The 19731-nt window shown below is 40.1% G+C and overlaps 1 protein-coding gene across 12 annotated transcripts in view; it reads right to left on the bottom strand.

The window, feature by feature from the left end:
* The window catches only part of CLIP1 (CAP-Gly domain containing linker protein 1), a 73833-nt gene extending 56320 nt beyond the window's left edge, over nt 1–17513 (bottom strand). For 6 of the 12 annotated variants that reach the window (XM_069794698.1, XM_069794700.1, XM_069794702.1 and 3 more), the window contains exons 1-3: nt 17388–17513; nt 4115–4311; nt 3062–3633 (exon numbers count right to left, since the gene is read on the bottom strand). In XM_069794698.1, coding sequence (XP_069650799.1) covers nt 3062–3633; nt 4115–4208 — 666 coding nt within the window. In that variant the 5' untranslated portion in view covers nt 4209–4311; nt 17388–17513. Of the gene's footprint in view, nt 1–3061; nt 3634–4114; nt 4312–4654; nt 4788–17387 lie in introns of those variants that run through there. The other 6 variants (XM_069794705.1, XM_069794706.1, XM_069794708.1 and 3 more) reach the window with 2 other exon arrangements.
* Between the last annotated feature and the right edge of the window lie 2218 nt (nt 17514–19731).

The following is a 19731-nucleotide window of genomic DNA, read 5'->3' as shown; positions in this document are numbered from 1 at the left end:
TCAGTTTATCAAACCTGAAATGCTTTGAACCCAATATTTCAGGTTCAACAAACTTGTGTCAAATTTACATTTCTGTAATTTAAAAAAGAAGCCAAGCTGAGATGTGAATTGGTAAACGCACTTCTCTGGCATTTAAACAGTTGTCAGAATGGCCTCTTGTTTCTTGATAATCCAGATTGGGCAGGAAAAGAAAAGCCATACGATTTTGCCTTTTTTGCAGAAGGTATCATCCAAAAACAGCCAGTTGCCAAAAAAAAAAGAAATAAAAATTGAACAGATCGATTTAAGGCAACTCCTATTAAGTACATTTTAAAATCAAAGTTAGAGGAAAATATTTAACAGATTGAAATACTCCAGTGTAAAACCCCACTCTAAGATCACACACTAAGACCAACAAAGTTGAGCCACATCTGAAGTCCATTCTAGAATGTAATCTTAGCTGATGTGCTATGTCTTACCCCTCTATGAATCTGCCCTTAAGGACACACTTTTCCAGTTAAGTATTTTAATAAGACTCCCAAATGAGCTTTTGTCTATCATGAATTCATTGTTCTGCTGAACTGCAATTCTACACTGCTGGAGGCTCACCATTTTCAAGATGCAATTCTCAGCAGTTGTTTTCCCCATATATCCATAATCATCATGGCATTGGTATTACTAAGAACCTTCACGAAGTGTTCAATAGCGGTCAGTCCAAGCTGCAAGAACCAATGAATGTGGGCAGCATTTAGTCGCTAAGAGTTCTGTAATGGTACAGTCAGACTGGAGCGTATCTCAGGCTTATGATGCTACTTTGTCACTTAGAGGGAAAATTCTATGCTGAGGTGGGACTTAAAAATTCCATCAAGCCTCTTATCCTCTTGTATAACACATTACTGAAAAGTTACTGCTGTCAGGATAAATAAAAAACAAATGACATGGAGCAGTCCAGTTGCATTTGTACCTTTGATGGAGATGGAATGGCTAGGCAAGCTATGGTAAGTGACAGGCAGGTCTTTCACAACAACCGGTGCCAGGTGTAGGCTCTGAGGATAGTTTCCAGCAATTACTCAGTAACAGCTCAATTCTACAGTCCATAGTGCTGGACAGGAGTTCAGTGACAGAGAAAGAAAAAAATTAACAGATGATTGGGTTATTCAGCCAAGTTTACTATTATTTGCACCAACCTGGAGATTTAAGATATTTACATCTGAAATTATTTTTAGATATGACATCAGCAGAGTCTGGGATCTCCTACAAAAAATTAGCATGGGACCCAAAATGGTTAAAAACCAGACGACAAGAATCCGGTCCATTTAACATTTGTATTCCTGTGTGTATGCTGCGTTAGACTGGCATATAAATTACAGATATGCATCACTGACATGCTTGTGCTAGGAATTACACCAAAACCTCAAACTACAATTTGATGATTCAACAGGAAGACTTAAGGCACACAGAGGAAGTAGGGAGAATGAAATACTAAGTTTAATCTCCTATACTTAACAAACAGATTTTGGGACCTTATTACTATCAAACTGTGGCAGTTAGGATATGCTGCTCCTGTAATTTGCACTAACAAGTTACAGAAACTTAGAGTGATGCCCTCACAGGCATCAAAGAATTTTCCCACACAAAGAGGACATCCCAGAAGATCTCACAAAGATCCTTGAGAAAAAGGCAAACAAGTGGTTAAAAACCCGACACTGACTGGAAGATGACAGGGCTCTAGTCTCTGACAGAAATAGCTAGGGATAAATGGGGAATCTTTTGTTTCCATTGCCACTCCAAGAAAACAAATCTCAGCCCAACTCTAGCTGTCGGTCAAAACCCGCCCTCACTTCACCTTAGTCTCCTTCACACTTTCTTCAATTTGGCCCCTAAGCTCTGTTTAAACAGAAAGAAGAGTCAAATTCTTCCTTAAAAAAAAAAAATTAAAAAAAAATAAATTCACCTTCACTACAGCATCATTATCTGGTGGGGCAGTGCAGGACAAACAATAAAATCCGTGAGATTTTTTTCTACACAAGGTTCTCATGATAACCCCAGAAATGCTTTCTATGCCAGGGTGTTCATTTCTGTCCTTGTTTTTACCTAATGGAAATCTAAAAAATTATACTCTAAACAAAAAGAGATTCCATCAAAACAACAGCAAGACAATTCTTCAGCTTAATGACACATGCAACTAATTCAAACCTAAAATCAGATCTCAGTTACAGTGGTTGTAGATCTGGTGGACATACAAATATCATTCTGGTTATATTTGAAGGCTACATACATAGCCTTTAAATAAAGAATACAACATAAACAATGTTATTACCAGCTTTCTACTGCATTTTCAAGCAAAGGCTACTGTTTCAAGGCAAAGTTTCCCACTGTTTTTAGTAGGTGTATGTCAAATCAGTTATCAAAAATGACCCATGCTGTATTACGTTGATCCAAATATAAAAGGTATACAACATAATTATTAAAAAAAAAAAAGTTTAAACTAACAAAACTTAACTCCCTTTTAAAAGGGTGAAATGATACATCAGCAGAAACATTTATGGTTCTGAGTTCAGGAAGGGCAGCCAAGTAACATGGCACATCACCAACAGAACACGTAATTCCTGGGTGATGGGTGGCATTATGTGACTACTTCTGTTGCTGCCTATCACTACTCAGGAACAATCAATTACTGAACCGTTAGCTTTCTAAAGACATGGCCTTGAGTAGGGCAAAAGAACCGCATGGAAATCTCACAAGCTTTGTTTTTATTTATCATGACTGTAGTTCTTGAAGTTATGGAAAGCTATGCTACAAATACGTTGTTAAAGACCGAATGTCTTTTTTAAATACTGCCAAAACATAGTAGATTAAAAACTGCCAAATCAACCATTTTATCTCGGTAATGCAAAGATCTTCCTACAGTATGCAAAACTGCAGTGAAGAGCTTGTCTACAGAAGACACTCAATGAAAAGTAAGCTACAGCATAAATTTACATTACCTTGACCAAGGAAATATTAGAACAGTTTTGAGTATTAGCAGAAGTTACAATTCATCAATCAAAAAGCAAACACAGAGGCTGCAGAGGAATCTTACCAGAACTCGATCTCCAATTTTGAGCTCCCTTTCACCTTTCTTTAGTGATCCGGCTTCAGAGAGATTTGATATAGATTCACTTGCAGTTTTTGAAAGATTGGTAATCTGAGAAGGAGTTGAATGCTCCTTAGCAGCAAGTGGTGAAGTTTTTTGTGGAATTCCTGAAGGCGGAAGTGCAGCTGCAGATGAAGACACCATACTAGCAGCTGATGTGGAAGTTGGTGATGTAGCTCTAGAAGCATGAGCTGTCTGTGTACCATTGGCTTCATCTTCTGTCAGCACTTTTCTTGTCAATTTTGATGGTCTTGTAAATATTCCCCTCAAGGGTTCACACTGGAAATAGCGAACTCCAGCCACAGAGCCATCATTCTTACCAATTGGTTCATCTAGAACAATCCCTGCCCACTGTCCTGGGGCAAACTGTGTTTCACCAAGGAACTGAATAAAGCCAGGTTTATTTCCATTGACCCAAACACGCTCTCCAACTCTGAAATCATCCACAAACTCTTCATGTGCATCTGCAGTGGTTGCACTTGAGGCCTTTTCACTGGAAGCTGCTTTTTCTACTGGAGCTGGAATCAAGCACAATGAGAAGGCAAATAGGCTAATATTCCAGAGAGCATCACTACGTAGTTTCAACGTAACAAGCATTTGGAAAAGCATGATTTCTAAAAGGAAGAGCACAATTCCAAATTTTCTTACTTATGAAAACACTGTTATCTCTGGAATACAGTAATTCAAAAATCTAAGGACAGAGACACTGAATGAATTGAACATAGGTTTTGGTAAAAATCTTGTAAAGATTACAAGTCTTACCTCAAAACTACCCAAACATTTTTATCATGACAAGGTTTCTTCAAGGAAAACTGCTTGATCACATCCCAATTAGTAACTTCAGATTTATTGCATGTTGTACACATAACATTTTTAGATCAGAAATAAAAGCAAAAATACCTCAGTGTAAATAGTAAAAATGGTGTATACTCATAGTTTTCAAGGTACTTTTTGTTAGAAGATGAAAGGGAAAAGTGAAGATATTTAAATATTCCTTACCAGCTGCAACAGATGCAGGTGGTTTCAGCAATGTACTCCCATGCTTGATAGTCTTTGAAGGAGCCTTAAGTCCACTTGGTTTTAACATACTCATCTTTTTGCAATACCAGTGTTAATCCTCTTCGTCTGTAGCAACTATCTTTTTTCCAAACATGGATAAAATATATTATTCGAGTTTTTCCAACTCTGGAATAAACCTGTATATAAAAATATTAGATGTGAAACAAAAGATCAGTATTTTAACTCCTGCAGAAGAAATTTCTATACATACACAGTCTGTGTATGAAATGCATGATAAAAGATGCTTTACAATAACAACCAGAAGCATTTCCCAGGATAGCATTTACAACTCCTCATCTTTTGAAGGCCATTTCCTGTTAAAAGCCACCAAGTCTGAACCTAAAACATCAAAATAACTCACTTCACTGAATGCTGCTGTATTCATCTTGAGCTTTAAACTAAACAGCTATTTTAAGAAAGAAAAACAAAGCCCTTAACAGCATTACTAACATTACACATAGATATAACCCAGCTACGCACCCTACTGTTTTCAGCCACATTTTTCAAGTGTTGCAATATCCCAGCAAAAACAACTTGAGACTAGAGAACTAACTGCAAGAGAAATCAAGAGAACCAGGAATTTCAGGATAAAAAGTTTCTAAGAGAGATTGGAACTGAAAAACTGAAATTGATCAACAGAGTTAGATGATGACAACTACAAAGTAAACATCCACCTCAGCTGTATGCGATTCTTTTAGATCACAAGATACACTGGCTTGCAGTCCCCAACACAGTGCCCCAGCTATGCTCCCCTGGCAAGAGGAGGAGGGACTCTTCCCTACGTTGCTAGGATAGAGCCCTGCTCTGACTTGGAAGCCAGCTATAAGCTTTTCAGGGAACTAAGTCATGAGGGTTTTGCCACAGAAGGCATCTTCCTTCTGATTACAAAAGCTTTAGAAATGCTTTTTCATCTATAATGAAAAAAATCTGGGTTTTTTTTTCCTCAAATATGAATTCAAAGCCAAACTGTAACATGACTGGTCTCCCCTCATCTTCTAAAGCATAAACTGTTCTGCAGGAACACAGCTTGGTTGTTTGCTAAGGCACTGACAGAACAGCTATGCCCACTTAAAAAAAACCCAAACAGCATGCATCTAAACAAAAACCTGAAGCAAAAAAAACCCCACAACATAGACATGTAGCAATAGACTGCTTGCTTAAGTGTTTGCTCAGAACATGACAAACAAGAACTGCAAAGCACGTCTCAGTCCTGCCGTTTACTCAGCATTTTGGCACCAATCAGTACACATGCACAGGCAGAAAGCAATTGCAAACTTCCCAAAACCATTATTAGCAGTGCCCAGGTGCGTGTACAGGGGGTACAGTACGTTTAAAGGCAAAGCAAACACTACTGAAGGAGAGACTGCTATGCTACAGGAAGGAAGACTAAAGAGACAAGCCAACCGCATCTTTTGCCTACCAGTATAAGTTTTACCCCTCATGTATTATTAATAGCCAGCGCATTAGTGTTTCTAAAAATCAATTCACTGTGAAAAAAAAGTAAGTATCAGGCACGCTGCTTTGTGAACCTAAATACCAAAGTGAAACATTTCTTATGCTATTTCAAGATCGGCCATGCCAAATTCAAGGCATTTTCTAAGAAGTCTGCAAAAATGTTATACTTTAAAAAGCATTAATTACCACCTTGGATGTATGGTGTTTGTCTACAATTTAAGTTATGCTCTATGAAAACTCTGAAGTAGTGCTGTGAAGATTTCTGAACGTTTTTTCTAGCATTGCCAGAAGTATGTCACCCACCCATCTGCAAAGTTATGACTACTGAAGAGAAAAATTTCCCCATTGTTTTTGCAATACATATGCCAGTTTAATTTTTAAGTGAGAGCTTTCATGTTCATCAACATGAAAGCAGAGTTAGCTCTCTAAAATCAAAGCAGAAGGACATGCATGAAATATGACTAAGCCATGAAAGAACTGGGAGGCACACACTTACACAGAACAACAACTAGAGGATCACATTAAGATGTTACTTTGGACACAGCAGGAACACTGTGGGGGTTTTTTTCCCCTCCTACTACATACCTGCCCTCCCTGCTAAATCTGAATGCATCATATTTCCTCATGTTTTGTTTTAGAAATCTTCTAAAACTGCGCTTTGCTCTTACACGTCAAGGACTTGAAAAGCCTTCCTTTCTCTCTTATACACATGCTACCTACCTATTCTTCCTCATGCTGCAGGCCCTATTCCCTCCCCTACAGTGCCAGGATCTCCATGCATGTCTCCATTACTTTCCTCAATCCATCAAAATCCATGGAATGGAAAAACTGTACATGATAAAGAAGGATTCGGTACAAATACAGAAATGTGAGAAATATCAAGGTCAGTTCTTTTCAGTTCACAGTCTTCTCTGTCAGTGCCAAACACCAAATCTATGAAAACTGAACCACCTCATTTGGGCCAGAGCAAGTCCCCCTTAAGAAAGGCTGCCTCCTAAAACCAGGAAGCTAGAAGCTGTCTTACAATATTCTCCCATTCTTTTCCATATACTATCTCTTTTTTTGCCCCCAAAGAGCATTCCAGCACCACACAGGTAGTAACCATCTATATCGTGCAAGGGTAGGCATATTAAAAGAAAATAAACACTACATTACCCCTCAAAACTACATTTTGCCAGTTTCAAATAATTATTTATTAATAGATGTTTAACAAACCTCTACTCAACAGAAAGTTAGAATGTTCTAATATTGCATTTCTTGGCTCGGGGTCTCATTCATATTTTAATCTTGCTCTCCACAGTCATGGTTTATGTATCTGCTGCGTCATTTGCTTTTCTCAACATACAGGCCTTCAACTAGGCCAGAAGTAACACAATCCCTTGTGCGCTGGTTTCAGAGTTACTGAAGTGTAGCTCAATTCAAAAAACTGCTAAAATATAGGCAACACATTTTGGTAAATTACTGCCTTATTGCAATAGTGAAAATGCAACTTTTGGTCTTAGAGACAGGACATTCACAGTAGCATTTCCTAATAGAATCTGTAAGACACTGAAAGCACATAAATTTGCATCAAGTGATTTTAAGCATTACGCACTCCAGCATTTCCTAACAGGCTCCAGATGTCAATTACCTCATTTTAGTTCTCATAAGAGAGAGCAGCTAGCTACTTGTCTCGATTTGTTCTCTTTCCTTCCTTGAATCTGTCTCAGCTCTCCTGAAAAAGAATCTTTATAACCAAAAGGCAGTAACATTAAGTTTCTCAAAAGATCATATCAGGAATCTAAAGAAAAGCCCAGAAAGAATATGATAACATACATTACTTAAGTGTCCAGAAAGCCACAAGTTCTACCAATACCATAACTGAGCATAAAAAAAGACACTTTAAATACAAGCTTTACATTTGTGCCATTACTGGGAAATATATGATTTCATACAATATGAAAATGCATTACATTCTCAAGCAAGCTGCAATTTTTTTGTGTGTGGATGACTACTAAAAATTTTCAAATGTAAACATGAATCCTTGCATTGGCCCTTTTAGCTGACTAATAATATCCTTATTCTTATTTACCTTTTACAGACCTCTAAGTAGTGCATGAATTGAAGCAATCCATAAGCAGCAAGTTGAGAACCATTGGTGTAAGAAAGTAAATCCTACTAATCTGATGAATCTGTTGGCAAATTGAGATTAAAAATAAATAAATCTTAACCACATAACCCTGAATTAAAAAGGCACAATATTTTCCAACTGTCAAAAAGGAATTCCTGTAATAAAAATAAAACAGCTATCCACTACTGTTTCTTTCAAAACTGTCTTTTCAACAACTGGTACTCCAAAAAGAACTAAACCACAATTAAATAAGAAAACAGGGAAAAAAATTAAAGCCCCAGCTCAGTCCACTTAAGAACCTTATAGTCACAAGAACATTACGGTACCAATAGTTCTTTAAGCTTAGTTGATGCCTGACAAGCATGCTGCCACCATCACACTCTCCTTCCTCAGGACAGGTAATGCCATAATTAAAAGTAAAACGTTTCATCTGATAAAACATTTGAAACAATGACTTGACAATTTAAGGAAGAAACATTTGCTAACATCACTACTCATGACTACCACAAACAGATGCAGTGTTTCCATGGAGAAAAGTAAGTCGTCTGTCCATTTGGTACAGAAACAAAGAGGACATTCTAGAACAGAGCAGCATAATGTTTGAATTGACTCAAAACAGACTGCATAATCTCAGTCTTCTGCATGCAGACACACGCAGTCTGACTGCGCAGTGTACTTTGAGGCTGAAACCCTACTCTCATGGTTTATTTCTATAATGAAGTGAAACAATTACTTGAATTGATGATCACCTGCTATCTGTCCTGCATGAGTTCTTCAAAACATCTCAAATTTAAAAGATTAATATTAACTTAGTTACCACCATTAAGAGACTAAATACTGTTGGAAAATGCCTTTCAATGCCAACACATTTCTAAGCTCAAGAAAGAGACCACTTCCAATTTGTTAATTCTGCTAAGCCTACCAGTGCTTTGCAAAATACATATAAAAATTAAGACTAATAGATACAGAGTAAATATTCTAAAAGGGTTGTGTAGAACAGATAACTGCTGAAAATCTCACATGGATCTATAAGCAGAGAAGATCATATACAATCCCTGTGTCAGTCAACTAGTAGGTATCTAGAAAACAAATTCTGACCATACCATGAAGAAAATGTAACATGTACAAAATAAATTAGAAAATCCCTTCTGTAGAAAAGTGATACAGAAAATATATTTCAAAGACCACGCACGATCCAGTAAGTTCGCTTTTCTGAGAGAAAAACAAACTCACCACATGAAGCACTATGTTTGAAATAGCAGCCTGAACAGCATTTCTTAAATATCTGTTTCATACTCTCGATGTTCATACCACTATCGCCAAGCTTTCAGAAGCTCATGAATCATTCCTCAAATATCCTCACAATGGTTTAGAGAAAGTAACTTGGAATTTTGAACCTGGAAAGTTTTCTCTCCTGGTCCATGAGTTACTCCAAGAGCTCAGACCATTCACAGTTACAGATGCTTACAACTCCTAAAATTATTGCAATCTTAAAGCTTTAAAGCATATAAGCATCTTCTGTATGATTCAGATCTAATCCTTATTACAGCTCTAAAAGTTGTATTTGCAGTCTCCTGGGCTGGTATTACATTTCTGTAAAAAGTGAGTATATATATTTCCAAAAGCACTTAAAATAGTGTTTTTAGTTGAATTTATAGGCTTTTGAAATTCATACACAATTTAAAAATACAACCACATTTTAGCTTTGAACAAAATAAATGCCTTCACATTGCACTGCTATCTGCTTCTTGCTACCTCTTTAAGAATATTTCTCTCTGTGAAAGAATGTGCTAGATCACAGACACCAACTTCTAGAAGGTTCAGATAGGAATGAGATTAATTCATCCACAGCAGGTCCACAAACTGACCAGACTGGGACATACCCATCAACATCCTTACTAAAACAATTCTGGATGAGGTAGACAGAGAGGGATAAATTGCAGAAAGCAAATAGCCTTACACACCCTCCCTAAATATCATTTCCTATTTGTACCATTTGGTTTTGTTTTCAAGGAGGAATACAAGTATAGCCCTCCACTACCACATATTATGCAGCCAGATTTCTCATGTTTTGGAAAATTGCAATGTCAACACACCCGGAGTGTGAGAGAGGAGCTGCATCCTAGAACAACAGTCTTCCTGAACATGATGCCTCCTCTGTCACATTCTGAGTCTATTGGAGATATTTCATATTGGGCAACCAAAAAGACTGAATCACCATTTTGCAAGCATTGGATTACATTTACAATGAAATAATTCCTCAGCACACAATATCCATTGTAAATGTCACACTAAGCTTCAAAGTCAGTTCTGTAACAATTAAAAGTAGCTAAGCCAAAAAGATGGGTTTGGAAGCCTTCATGAATTAACTTTTCACAACTTCTCTTGTAATGATGCAGCACACTTCATATTCCTAGCCATTTACTACTTAAATACAACCATTTTGGAGCTATGAATTCGCTTCAAGGTCTCTTTGCGTTTAGCCACTAGAGCCAATTACTGAAATGGTAAGTGAACTTCTCTCTGAACATAACGCTTATGACTTATGTTCATGTTTTGTCAGCTCCAAAGCATTTATTGAATGAGTAGCAAGTTCAGACTGAAGCAAGCCAGAAAGCACTGTAGGCATTTGATAACAAAGCAAGTCACAAAAAGCAAATTGTTATGGTACTGATGTAACAGCCTCTGTAGTAGTCACTGTCAAACCAAACTGATTACCTGAACATTGCTCAAGAATTTAACTGTACTGTTCAGTGATTAGAGACTGTGGGATTACAGAGGCATCTTCAGGTATCATTTAAGTTGAAATTAATAGAATTTAAGGAAGAATTTATATATAAAACAGAAAACACAGAATTAAGAATTTAAGATTTCAGTAGAATAAGAGTTGGCATTTTGGAGTCTACATTTGATTACTCATTCAACACACAGCAATTAGAAGAAAGGGAGCGTTTAAAAGCATGACTTCAGTTTTATTTTCTCTCCCAGAAAACATGGATTTTGATGTCAATTAATCAAGTAATATGATGATCTGAATATATTCTTCAGTTACATCACTACCATAAGAAAAGACACCAGAACAATATGCATCATTTAATTCAATGTTTATCGTGCTAAGTGCCATCAGATCATATTTATTTGGCTTCCTAGATGCTCTGCTTACTGCCAGCATCAAAATATATGGGCTGGTATGTGCCTATCAAACCAGTGTTTTGTACCTCACTTTTAAAGGCAGAAAAAATTCTGCATTTAAACCCCAGCTGATCAGGTGGAAAATAAATAAAAGGAATCCAGACCTTTCTATCAGATCTCTTTGCAGATGCTGGTATAGGAAATAAAAATTTACTAAGAAAATAAGCAAGAATGTCCCCTAATTTATAGAAGATCATTCTTTTGATGACATTCTACTTCAGCTCATTCCAGCCCAATCCAATATAAACATCATATGAATTCTAGACAGGTATACCCTTTACAAAGGCAAACACTCATCCTACGTGAACCACAGTGCCTCAGTTTCTCATACTGTGTTCTTAACATAAATATGAAATTTGTAAGGGACAGATTCTTGAAGAAGTGCATCTCTGTTTATTTTAACTAGGCATAACTATTAAATTAACAGAATGAAACCAATCCCTTGCTCTTCTGAAGTGCCTTCAAAGTCACTACCAGGATTACTCCAGGAAATTACTGTTGCATGCAAGTTTTAGTATGTCTTTCATCTAACTCAAAATACAGTTTACTTTTGCTATCATAAAAATACAAAACCAAAAGCTTGTAGTAAGTTGGGAAGTATGCCCACTGGTATGACACAGCTCTTTTGACAGCGTCATTGATTTGATGAACATAACTTGAAACGAAGAGTGGCTGACAAATTACTCAAACTGAATCATATCTATATGATCACTAGCAGAGGTCCTGAAATATCTTTTCACTCTATTTTAGAGGGCATTTGTTTAGATAAACATTACTTAGTCTGAAGCAACTAGTATGTTCAGTGAAACAGACACCCAGAGGATATTTAAGACAGTCCCAACTCTAACACAAACACTATGCCTTGTCATCACTCATCCCCCTATCAAGCTTTATACCACAGCATAAGGACATCCCCCTAAATAGCTACTAGTTTTCTGTACTTCAAAGAGTGAATCTCTGTTTCCTTAAGAACTCAGAAGACACTTCTACTTTCTTGTACACTTAGAGGGACCGGGGAAGAACAAAATTTGTTGTTTCAGAACCAATCCAAACACCCCACGATGCTGTCCCTTGTTAAGGACATGGCTAATACAGAGCTCAACAAGCAACTTTAGATTTGTTTCTTAACTGAGATAGATAGTAGATGCTCTATTTCTGTATCATGGAGATGACGCGAACTGTTTCCCATGTGAGTTCACAGATCCATAGCATAGTTAGGACCAAAGACTTTTAGATTATCTTTCAACATCAGGGCTTTTATGGCAGTCAGGCCTGCATACAGATCTGTATTTCTCCTTTGATTTAACATGCTGGATAATTTCAACTAAATAAAAGGCAGGAGACTTCTAAAAAAAAAAAAAAAATTCTTATAAGTTTCACAGAAGTAGGCCAACCAATAGGAGGAAGACTTGTGTTCAAACTCTTGAGCCTCTCCCCATAAGTTTAGATCAGACCAACTAATTTCTGAAGCAAAATGGAAAACCAAAGTTTTGCCATCAATACACTTGGTAGCAGCAAGTTATTAGTATGTTTGGAGATAATATAGAATTTGAATATAATATAGTTAGGAAGGCAACCATTACGAGATGCAAACCCACTGAAAATTAGAGGGTTTTAGTGACATTGCTAAGTTGGTGAAGACAACACATGGCTGGTTTCCTACCTTGGAAAGTACAGGATATTGACTGCAAACTGGATAAACAGGATTCTCTCTGCATATGTTTGGGAAAGGGAAAAGGCAGGGTAAATTCTTGTAACTAAGAAACTGTACTAAGAACAAGATGAATCAGATCAAAGATAGTAAGAGGCTTAGGACCTCAAACCATCAGTCATATTACAGCAATGCTATGAGGAAGGTAATTCATTAAAGCTTCTGCTCTGCTTATGGATTTTAATTCTGCGTTAAGGACATTTTAAGTTACCTCATCTTACCATTCTATAACTTGCTATGCTCATTCAGATTCCTAAGTGCCTCGATATCCTCGGTAAAAAAAAATACACCATTGAAACACAAAGACTTAGACTGCTGACTACAAAGCACAAATAAGAGAGGATGTCTGTAACAGTAAAAAACTATTTTGGGCTAGCAATCATAATTTTTTCTCAATCTATGTTGCTATTTCTAAACACAGTCTGTTCAATTTTTTTAAAAGATTCCCATCTTTAATTAATAAGGAAGAGCTGGTAACTGTTAAAAAGCTTAAAAAAATAATCACAGAAAATATGATGCAAACTCTAACACTTCAATTTGCCACTGTACACATGCATTATAAAAATGTCGCTGCTATAGTCTATTAAAAGATCAGAAGGCACATGATCCTCCCAAGCACACATCATTCTCTACAGAACGAGTCAAGGATTGAGAAGTACAGAAAGTTTTCACCCAAGAAAGTAAATAATTGCTACCTCTTCTGGTAAGCCTAGTATCAATACTTACTACTTTTCCTATATTTTTCCAGGGAAATTCTTGCCTTTCCCAAAAGCCCTCCATTTTGATAACAAGAAGAGTAATTTGTTTAACTGTATGCACTGACTTCTTCTGATGATAATGTACTTCAACCATCCCAGTAAGGGCATTCAGTCCACAACAATAATTATGATTTTGGAATAGTAGTAGAGTATCAAGTTTAAGTTACTGGGGATCTAAAGTTTAAATGAAAGTTTGAGAAGGAAAACAGCATTTCCTGTCAGCCTCAAACCCAAATGCATATAAACAAAGACACAGGGCTTCTCCCTAATAAAATTACAACTGAAACACCTGAAACAAACATGCTGCTTTTTATAGTAAGAATTTAATTTTGATAGACTTGGGTGAAACTTTAACTGTTTCACACTCTTTGAAAACATCAAGTCAGCAACCTCTTTTTAGCTTTCCATGTTCTTAGCCTTTTAAATTAGCACCATGACTGCTATACAGCTGGCATATAATAAAGTACAAATACAGAACTTAGGTAAATATTGCTGTGACTGAGTGGCTGCTGCTGCCAAGCAGTGAAGCAGAATGAGTGTCAGATAAGCTAACTCCGTACCAAATACTGAGTTTCTCTCTTTGCCCTTCCCCTCAAAATAAGCTAACAAATATAGCCAGTAAGATTATAAAGATCAGGAAAACGGCGCAACTTCTAATGGTGTTTCTCCTTGAAATGGTAGAGTGAAGACATGTCTTATAAATTAAAAGAACATATGCTACTATTCACCCAGGAGTCTTCTGTCTGAGTTTGTACAAACTATTGATGAGACATTCCAGGTGGAAAACAGCTAGGCGGGTGCTAAGGTAGAAACTTGTACAGTCTGTCCTTAGATACACCTTCTAAATCCTTTCCAGCCTTTCCGATGTCAGGAGCTAGATACCAGATTTGTGGGTATTTCTAAGGGTCAGTTGTACCACTATAAGTCATGCTAGTGCAACATCACTCTGCAAAAATAAATGCATGTAGAGGACAGACACTTGGACAAGCACAGACATATTAGTAGATGTTTGAAATCATCAGGGACCATGCTGCTGACAGAGCTGGCTTCAGCTCTGCTGGTCAAGAAGAGTGAAATGGTTGCTCCAGCAGAAATTGGCATCTAGCTGAGGGCAGCTGAGATTACAGCTAATGCAGTATATAATTGCCTTTCATTAAATAACAAAACACCATCCATCTGAGGCATTTCTAAACATGCCAGTCCAATAAGGATTCCAGTGCGTTACTTTTTATACGTGCCAGCAGAGCCAGTAGTTCCTAAGGAATGCCAAAAGATTAAACAAGAGCTGCATTCATTCATGGTCATCATGTTCAAACATTAGAAAACTTGCATTCAACATACAGAGTTAACATTTGACCCGAATGTTTTAGAGGGAGAAAGGAAAGCAGTTTTGAAAAATCATATTGGCAAGACAGATCGCTCTATTTCTTTTGAAGGAAGATCTATTTTGAAATATTCTCAGTCACTCCCAAGAAAAACTTTAACAGGGCTAAAAGGATAAAGGGAGGAACAACTAAAGGAACTGCCCAATCTGCCCAAGCTAAGTAAATAAAGGCTGTCCTGGATATTCACATTCAGAAGATGGTAAACAGACACAGCCTATAGCTCAGACAGGAAATCTATAGGAGCTCTAGAAAGTCATAGCAATCAGTATATATGAGCACTGTTCCTTCCTACAGTATAATCACATGAGGAAAGAGGTTATTTCCTACAGTACACCTCCATGGTGAGGATACCAGACAGCTGTTTTTCTGCCCCTCGTTAGAGAGTTGAGATCTTCTCTTTAAAAGAAACTATACAAATTATACAAAACTAATTTTTTTGCCAAATAAAAATCTCCCTCACTCCCCAAAGATATGGACGTTTGAAGTCATATTTCCAAGCTTTTCTGTTTCAGCCAACACACCCCTCTTCTTTCAATACACAGAAAGATTTAGTGCACTTTAGCACAGACAGAAAATCTTCTAGCACATATAAGGATGGACAGGAAGAGAACCCTGAAATCTCCTAATTTTAAACCAGGAACTAATAAACCTCTGCACATTTTTCAGTCAATCTACACTCAGTATGTAAATAAAGAAGTTTTGTACCTGAACAGTTATACATTCCTTAGACTAAGACACACTGCTGTTGGGGGGATAGGAGGGGGTATTTACTTTTCCTCCACACTATCTAATTTGCTATCTTGTTACATGTTGTAGCAGGTGCACGCAGACACATATTTAAGAAAAATCACTGACACAGCTAGTTTCAGAATTATATGCCTATTTCTGTTCTTTAAATAAAATTCTTCATGAAGCAGCCAGCATAAAGGCATTTCCTCTTTTGTACCTCTTTTCTTTCTTCTTCCTACATATTAATACAGCTATAGCATTTTAAAATCTTTCTGCTCAAAGATCTCAAAGCAACCTGTGAACTTCCATAAAAACCTACCCATTCAGCACACTGGGTAAGTAAGTGAAGGGGTGGGGAGGAAAGAGTCTTCATTTCACAGTCATATTTTTAATCATGAGCAATCACAGACTGAATTTTCTTCCCCATGCTATGTTTCAGAAGAGATTTTTGCGGTGTTGGCTTTTGTTTGGTTTGGGTTTTTTTTCTTTCTCTTTTTTTAGTTATTTAAAACACGTACACAAAGATGTTATAATGAAAGGGAAAACTAACTCCCGATTTTAATGCAGCAGGAGCCACATTAACATGTGAGTAACAGCAACAATTACCATGTGCCCCATGACAGCTGAGGCACAGAAAAGAGAACACTGAATCGCCTTAGGTAGCAGCACTAGTGATATAGCGGAAAGCAGGAGGGGCCTACAGCATAGCCTTTGCCTGGGGATCCCACAGGTCTAACGCTGGCTATAAACATGGCAGTAAACTCTAGCTGAACCACCCGGAGCCGTGGGGCAATACAAGAGCAGCTCACCTGCAAACCAGTAGCTTTGAAAACAGCACAGGCACCAGGAGCAAACGTAAAACAAAACCAACAACAACAACAAAAAAGCCAAGGTAAATCATAAACCAGATCGTTAATAGGTAAAATATCAGCGCCTAAGTGTGGGATGCTGAGAACTGCAGGTCAGCATTTACCACTTAATGCTCGGACCCCTTCCCCCCATTATCATCCACTCAAGCCACCAAGCACAGCGCTTACCCATCTTCTAAGAGTAAGACTGGAGCAGAGAGCGCATTCAAGACCCTCACGTCCCTACCTGCTCCTCACGAACCACTAAGACACCCAAGGGCTCTGCGCGGTGGGAGACGCGACCGGGGAGGCCCCCAGCCCACCTGGGATGCCGCGCCCCACAACCTGCCGCGGCCCGACCCCCTTCTCCCCACCAGCCTCCGAGTTTACAGAGTGCAGCTGCCCCGGGAGCACGGCGGGCAGCCGGCCCCGTCCAACCGGGGGCACGGCGGCGGCGGGAGAGGGTTGTGGGGCGGGGGGGGAAGCCACACATGAGCGGAATTGAGCCCGGCAAGCCCGAGCACACGGCTCGGGAACCGGCCAAACCGGCTGCTGTCACCGCGGCCCGGGCAGGCCGGTGGGGAAGCGCGGGCACGTGTGGCGGAGGCTAACAGCTCCCGGGGGGGTGGACTCCCGCCCCGGCTCCGGGGCCTCGCCCCACCCAGCCCAGCATCGCGCCTCCGGCGCTGCCCACCGCCCTACGCCCCCACTCAGGACCCCCTCAGCTCCACGCAAGGTCCCTCAGCGCTCCACAGCTACCGCCGCCCGTCCCCTCACAGCCCACCCTCCCAGCGCCCCACCGCCGGCCGCGCCGCCCCCGCGCCGTCTCGCTTCCTCACCGCCCGCCGCCCCCGCCCCGCAGCCCGGCGCGGGTACAAGCGAGGCGCCCGCCAAGGCGCCCCGGACGGGAAGCGGAGGCCCCAAGACGGGAGGCGGCCGGCGGCTCCCCCCCGCCCTCCGACGGCGCCATCGCGAGCCCGGCAGCGCCGCCGCCCTCCCCGCGCGGGCCCCAACGGCGGCCTTACCGCTGCCGCCTTCGGCTCCGCGCCGCCGCCTATTCCCGGCCGCCGCCAGCGCCGGGCGCAGCTCCTGCTACTGCTACTGCTGCTGCCTCCTCCTCCTCCTCCTCCTCCTCCTCCCCCTCTGCAGCGGCGGTGGCGGCGCCTCCCCGGCTCGCAGGGGGCGGGGCGGGCAGACAACGTCTGCGCCCGGCCAGGCCCGCGGCACCGCGAGGCGGAGACTGCAGCAGCGGGAACCGCGCCTCCCTCCGCGCCCCTTCCTCGCTGCCGCTCCCCCGCGGTCTCTCTTCGCCCCCTCCTCGCTTCTTTTTCCCTTTGTCTCCCCCCTCCCCCCAGCTTTGTTCGCCCCGGGGCAGCCCGCGAGGGGTGCCTGTCGCCGCCGGGCAGAGGGGGGAAGGAGCGGCTGTCCTCGGCTCTCGGTCTAACCCTGCCTTGCCGGGCGGCCGGCAGCCAGTCGCCGCGGGGAGGGCAGGCCTCGGGGGGGAGCCGGTGGAGCGCGGACTTGGCTGGGTGCGGAGGGTCGTCGTCCGCCTCCCCGCAGCGGGGAGGGGGCCCGAGCACCGGTAGCGCTGACCCCTCGGGGAATGCGCTGCGGCAGCCGGCGGGTGTGAATGGGGAGGGAGGAGAGAAGAGACAGGGAGGGGTGAAGCACATCGCTGTTAATGGATGAATAACTTTACTGTCTGCTGCTTTTCTGCATTTTCCTTTTGTCCTGATGGCCAGAAATTTATCGTTCCTTCTCTTTCTCTAAAGTACCGAGCATTTTAATTTGCATTGCGTTTGTGAAGCAACACATTGGAACCTGGCGTTATCCCATTGCTAAAGTTTAAACAGCTGTAGCAGTAGCTCTAACACTCTCATCAACCAAGGCTGAATCGAACAGCTCTGCTTCGCTTCTTTACCTCTTGCAAATAAGCAACAGAGCCCAGCCAGAGCTGGCCCATAACTGCTGAATTCATCACAAAGCAAACCTCAGTTTGCAGCCTCATAGATCATTTAGTTTCTGCATGATGCCATTCAAACAAAAGGGTGATGAGAAAGCAGTTCATTGCTGGAGACGGATTGCAATTTGTGTTTCATTTTGGCTTCATTCTTTGGCATTAATCCAGCATGGTAAAGCACAAAATGCTGTGACGCTGTCCCCCAAATAATAGGGTTCAACTAGATCAGCATTTAGCAATGTTTGTTAGAATTTCACTTCTTAAATGTTAAATAGAATCTCTTACCATGGCCATTAGATGTTGAAACAGATACTTGAATCCATGTATAGCCACCCTTCTTTCTCCCTGCAAAATATGATAAAAGTTTCGCTGAATAAGGACTTCAGGATTTAAATATTAGATTGTATTTAAGTGCAGAGCCAGCAAATGATTGCTTAAAACAAAAAATTGACCCTGCAGCCTCTAGCTATGGAAATAATCCCTAACACAAAAATAGCAATTAGGGTTAAAACTAGAAAGTCAGACTAACTTTACAGAACGCTTGCCCAAAATACCTGCTAGCTTGAGAGCTACAGCTGTGAACCTTTGTGTTGTTTCTGGTATCATAGATTTGAGCTTTCTGAATTGATCTGATGCTAATATAGAATTTGGTTTTGTTTTGTTTTGATAAGTGTATAATTTTGCATCATTTTGCATCATTAATTTGATTTTTTGTCTTACAGTTAATTTGTTACCATGTAGGTAGATTTCAAGAGTATGCAGTTCAGTGCACAACATTAAGTTTTCATAAGCAATATTAGACTAATGTATCTATTACAGAGCACAGCAACTTGAAGACAGAAACGAAGAGTCGCAGCTTTGTGCTGTTCTTGTATAACTTGTAATGAAGTGCTAGCAGTAAATAACAGTGGTGAAATAATAGACGAAAATACGGTTCAAATGTGTAAGTAGCTTGCTTTACTCTCTTGCAAGGCTAAATCTAAAAGTGTCTTGTTACTAAGCAAGACTTGAGAATGATATCGCGTAGATCAAAAGCTTCTACCTATAAAGTGAATGTGCCATTGATTTTTCTTGTAATTTCCTAGTGAACAGAATCATAGCTTCAAGATCAAAGTAATCTTATAGGAAACAGGGGAGTTAGTTACCCATCATTAACCAGTATCAACCTTCACACCATGAAAAAGTAGCTTTAGAGCAACTGTAACTTAAGTTCATCCCAATTAGAAATGATTGACTTAGCTTCTGTGTACCAGTCTACACTTAGATGGATATATGCTGACTGTGATAACAGTAACATCTAGTCTGTTCACAACCAATTTGTAGCAATCATTATAAAAAAAGATGCTGGTACTATAAATCACAGTACTATAAAGGACTAAATATGACTGTGAGCCAGAATATCTTTGATT

The sequence above is a fragment of the Haliaeetus albicilla genome, chromosome 10, assembly GCF_947461875.1.
Source record: "Haliaeetus albicilla chromosome 10, bHalAlb1.1, whole genome shotgun sequence".
NCBI classification, from domain to species: Eukaryota; Metazoa; Chordata; class Aves; order Accipitriformes; family Accipitridae; genus Haliaeetus; species Haliaeetus albicilla.
The sequence above is the reverse complement of the archived record's forward strand: the minus strand, read 5'-3'. Positions and strand labels throughout refer to the sequence as shown.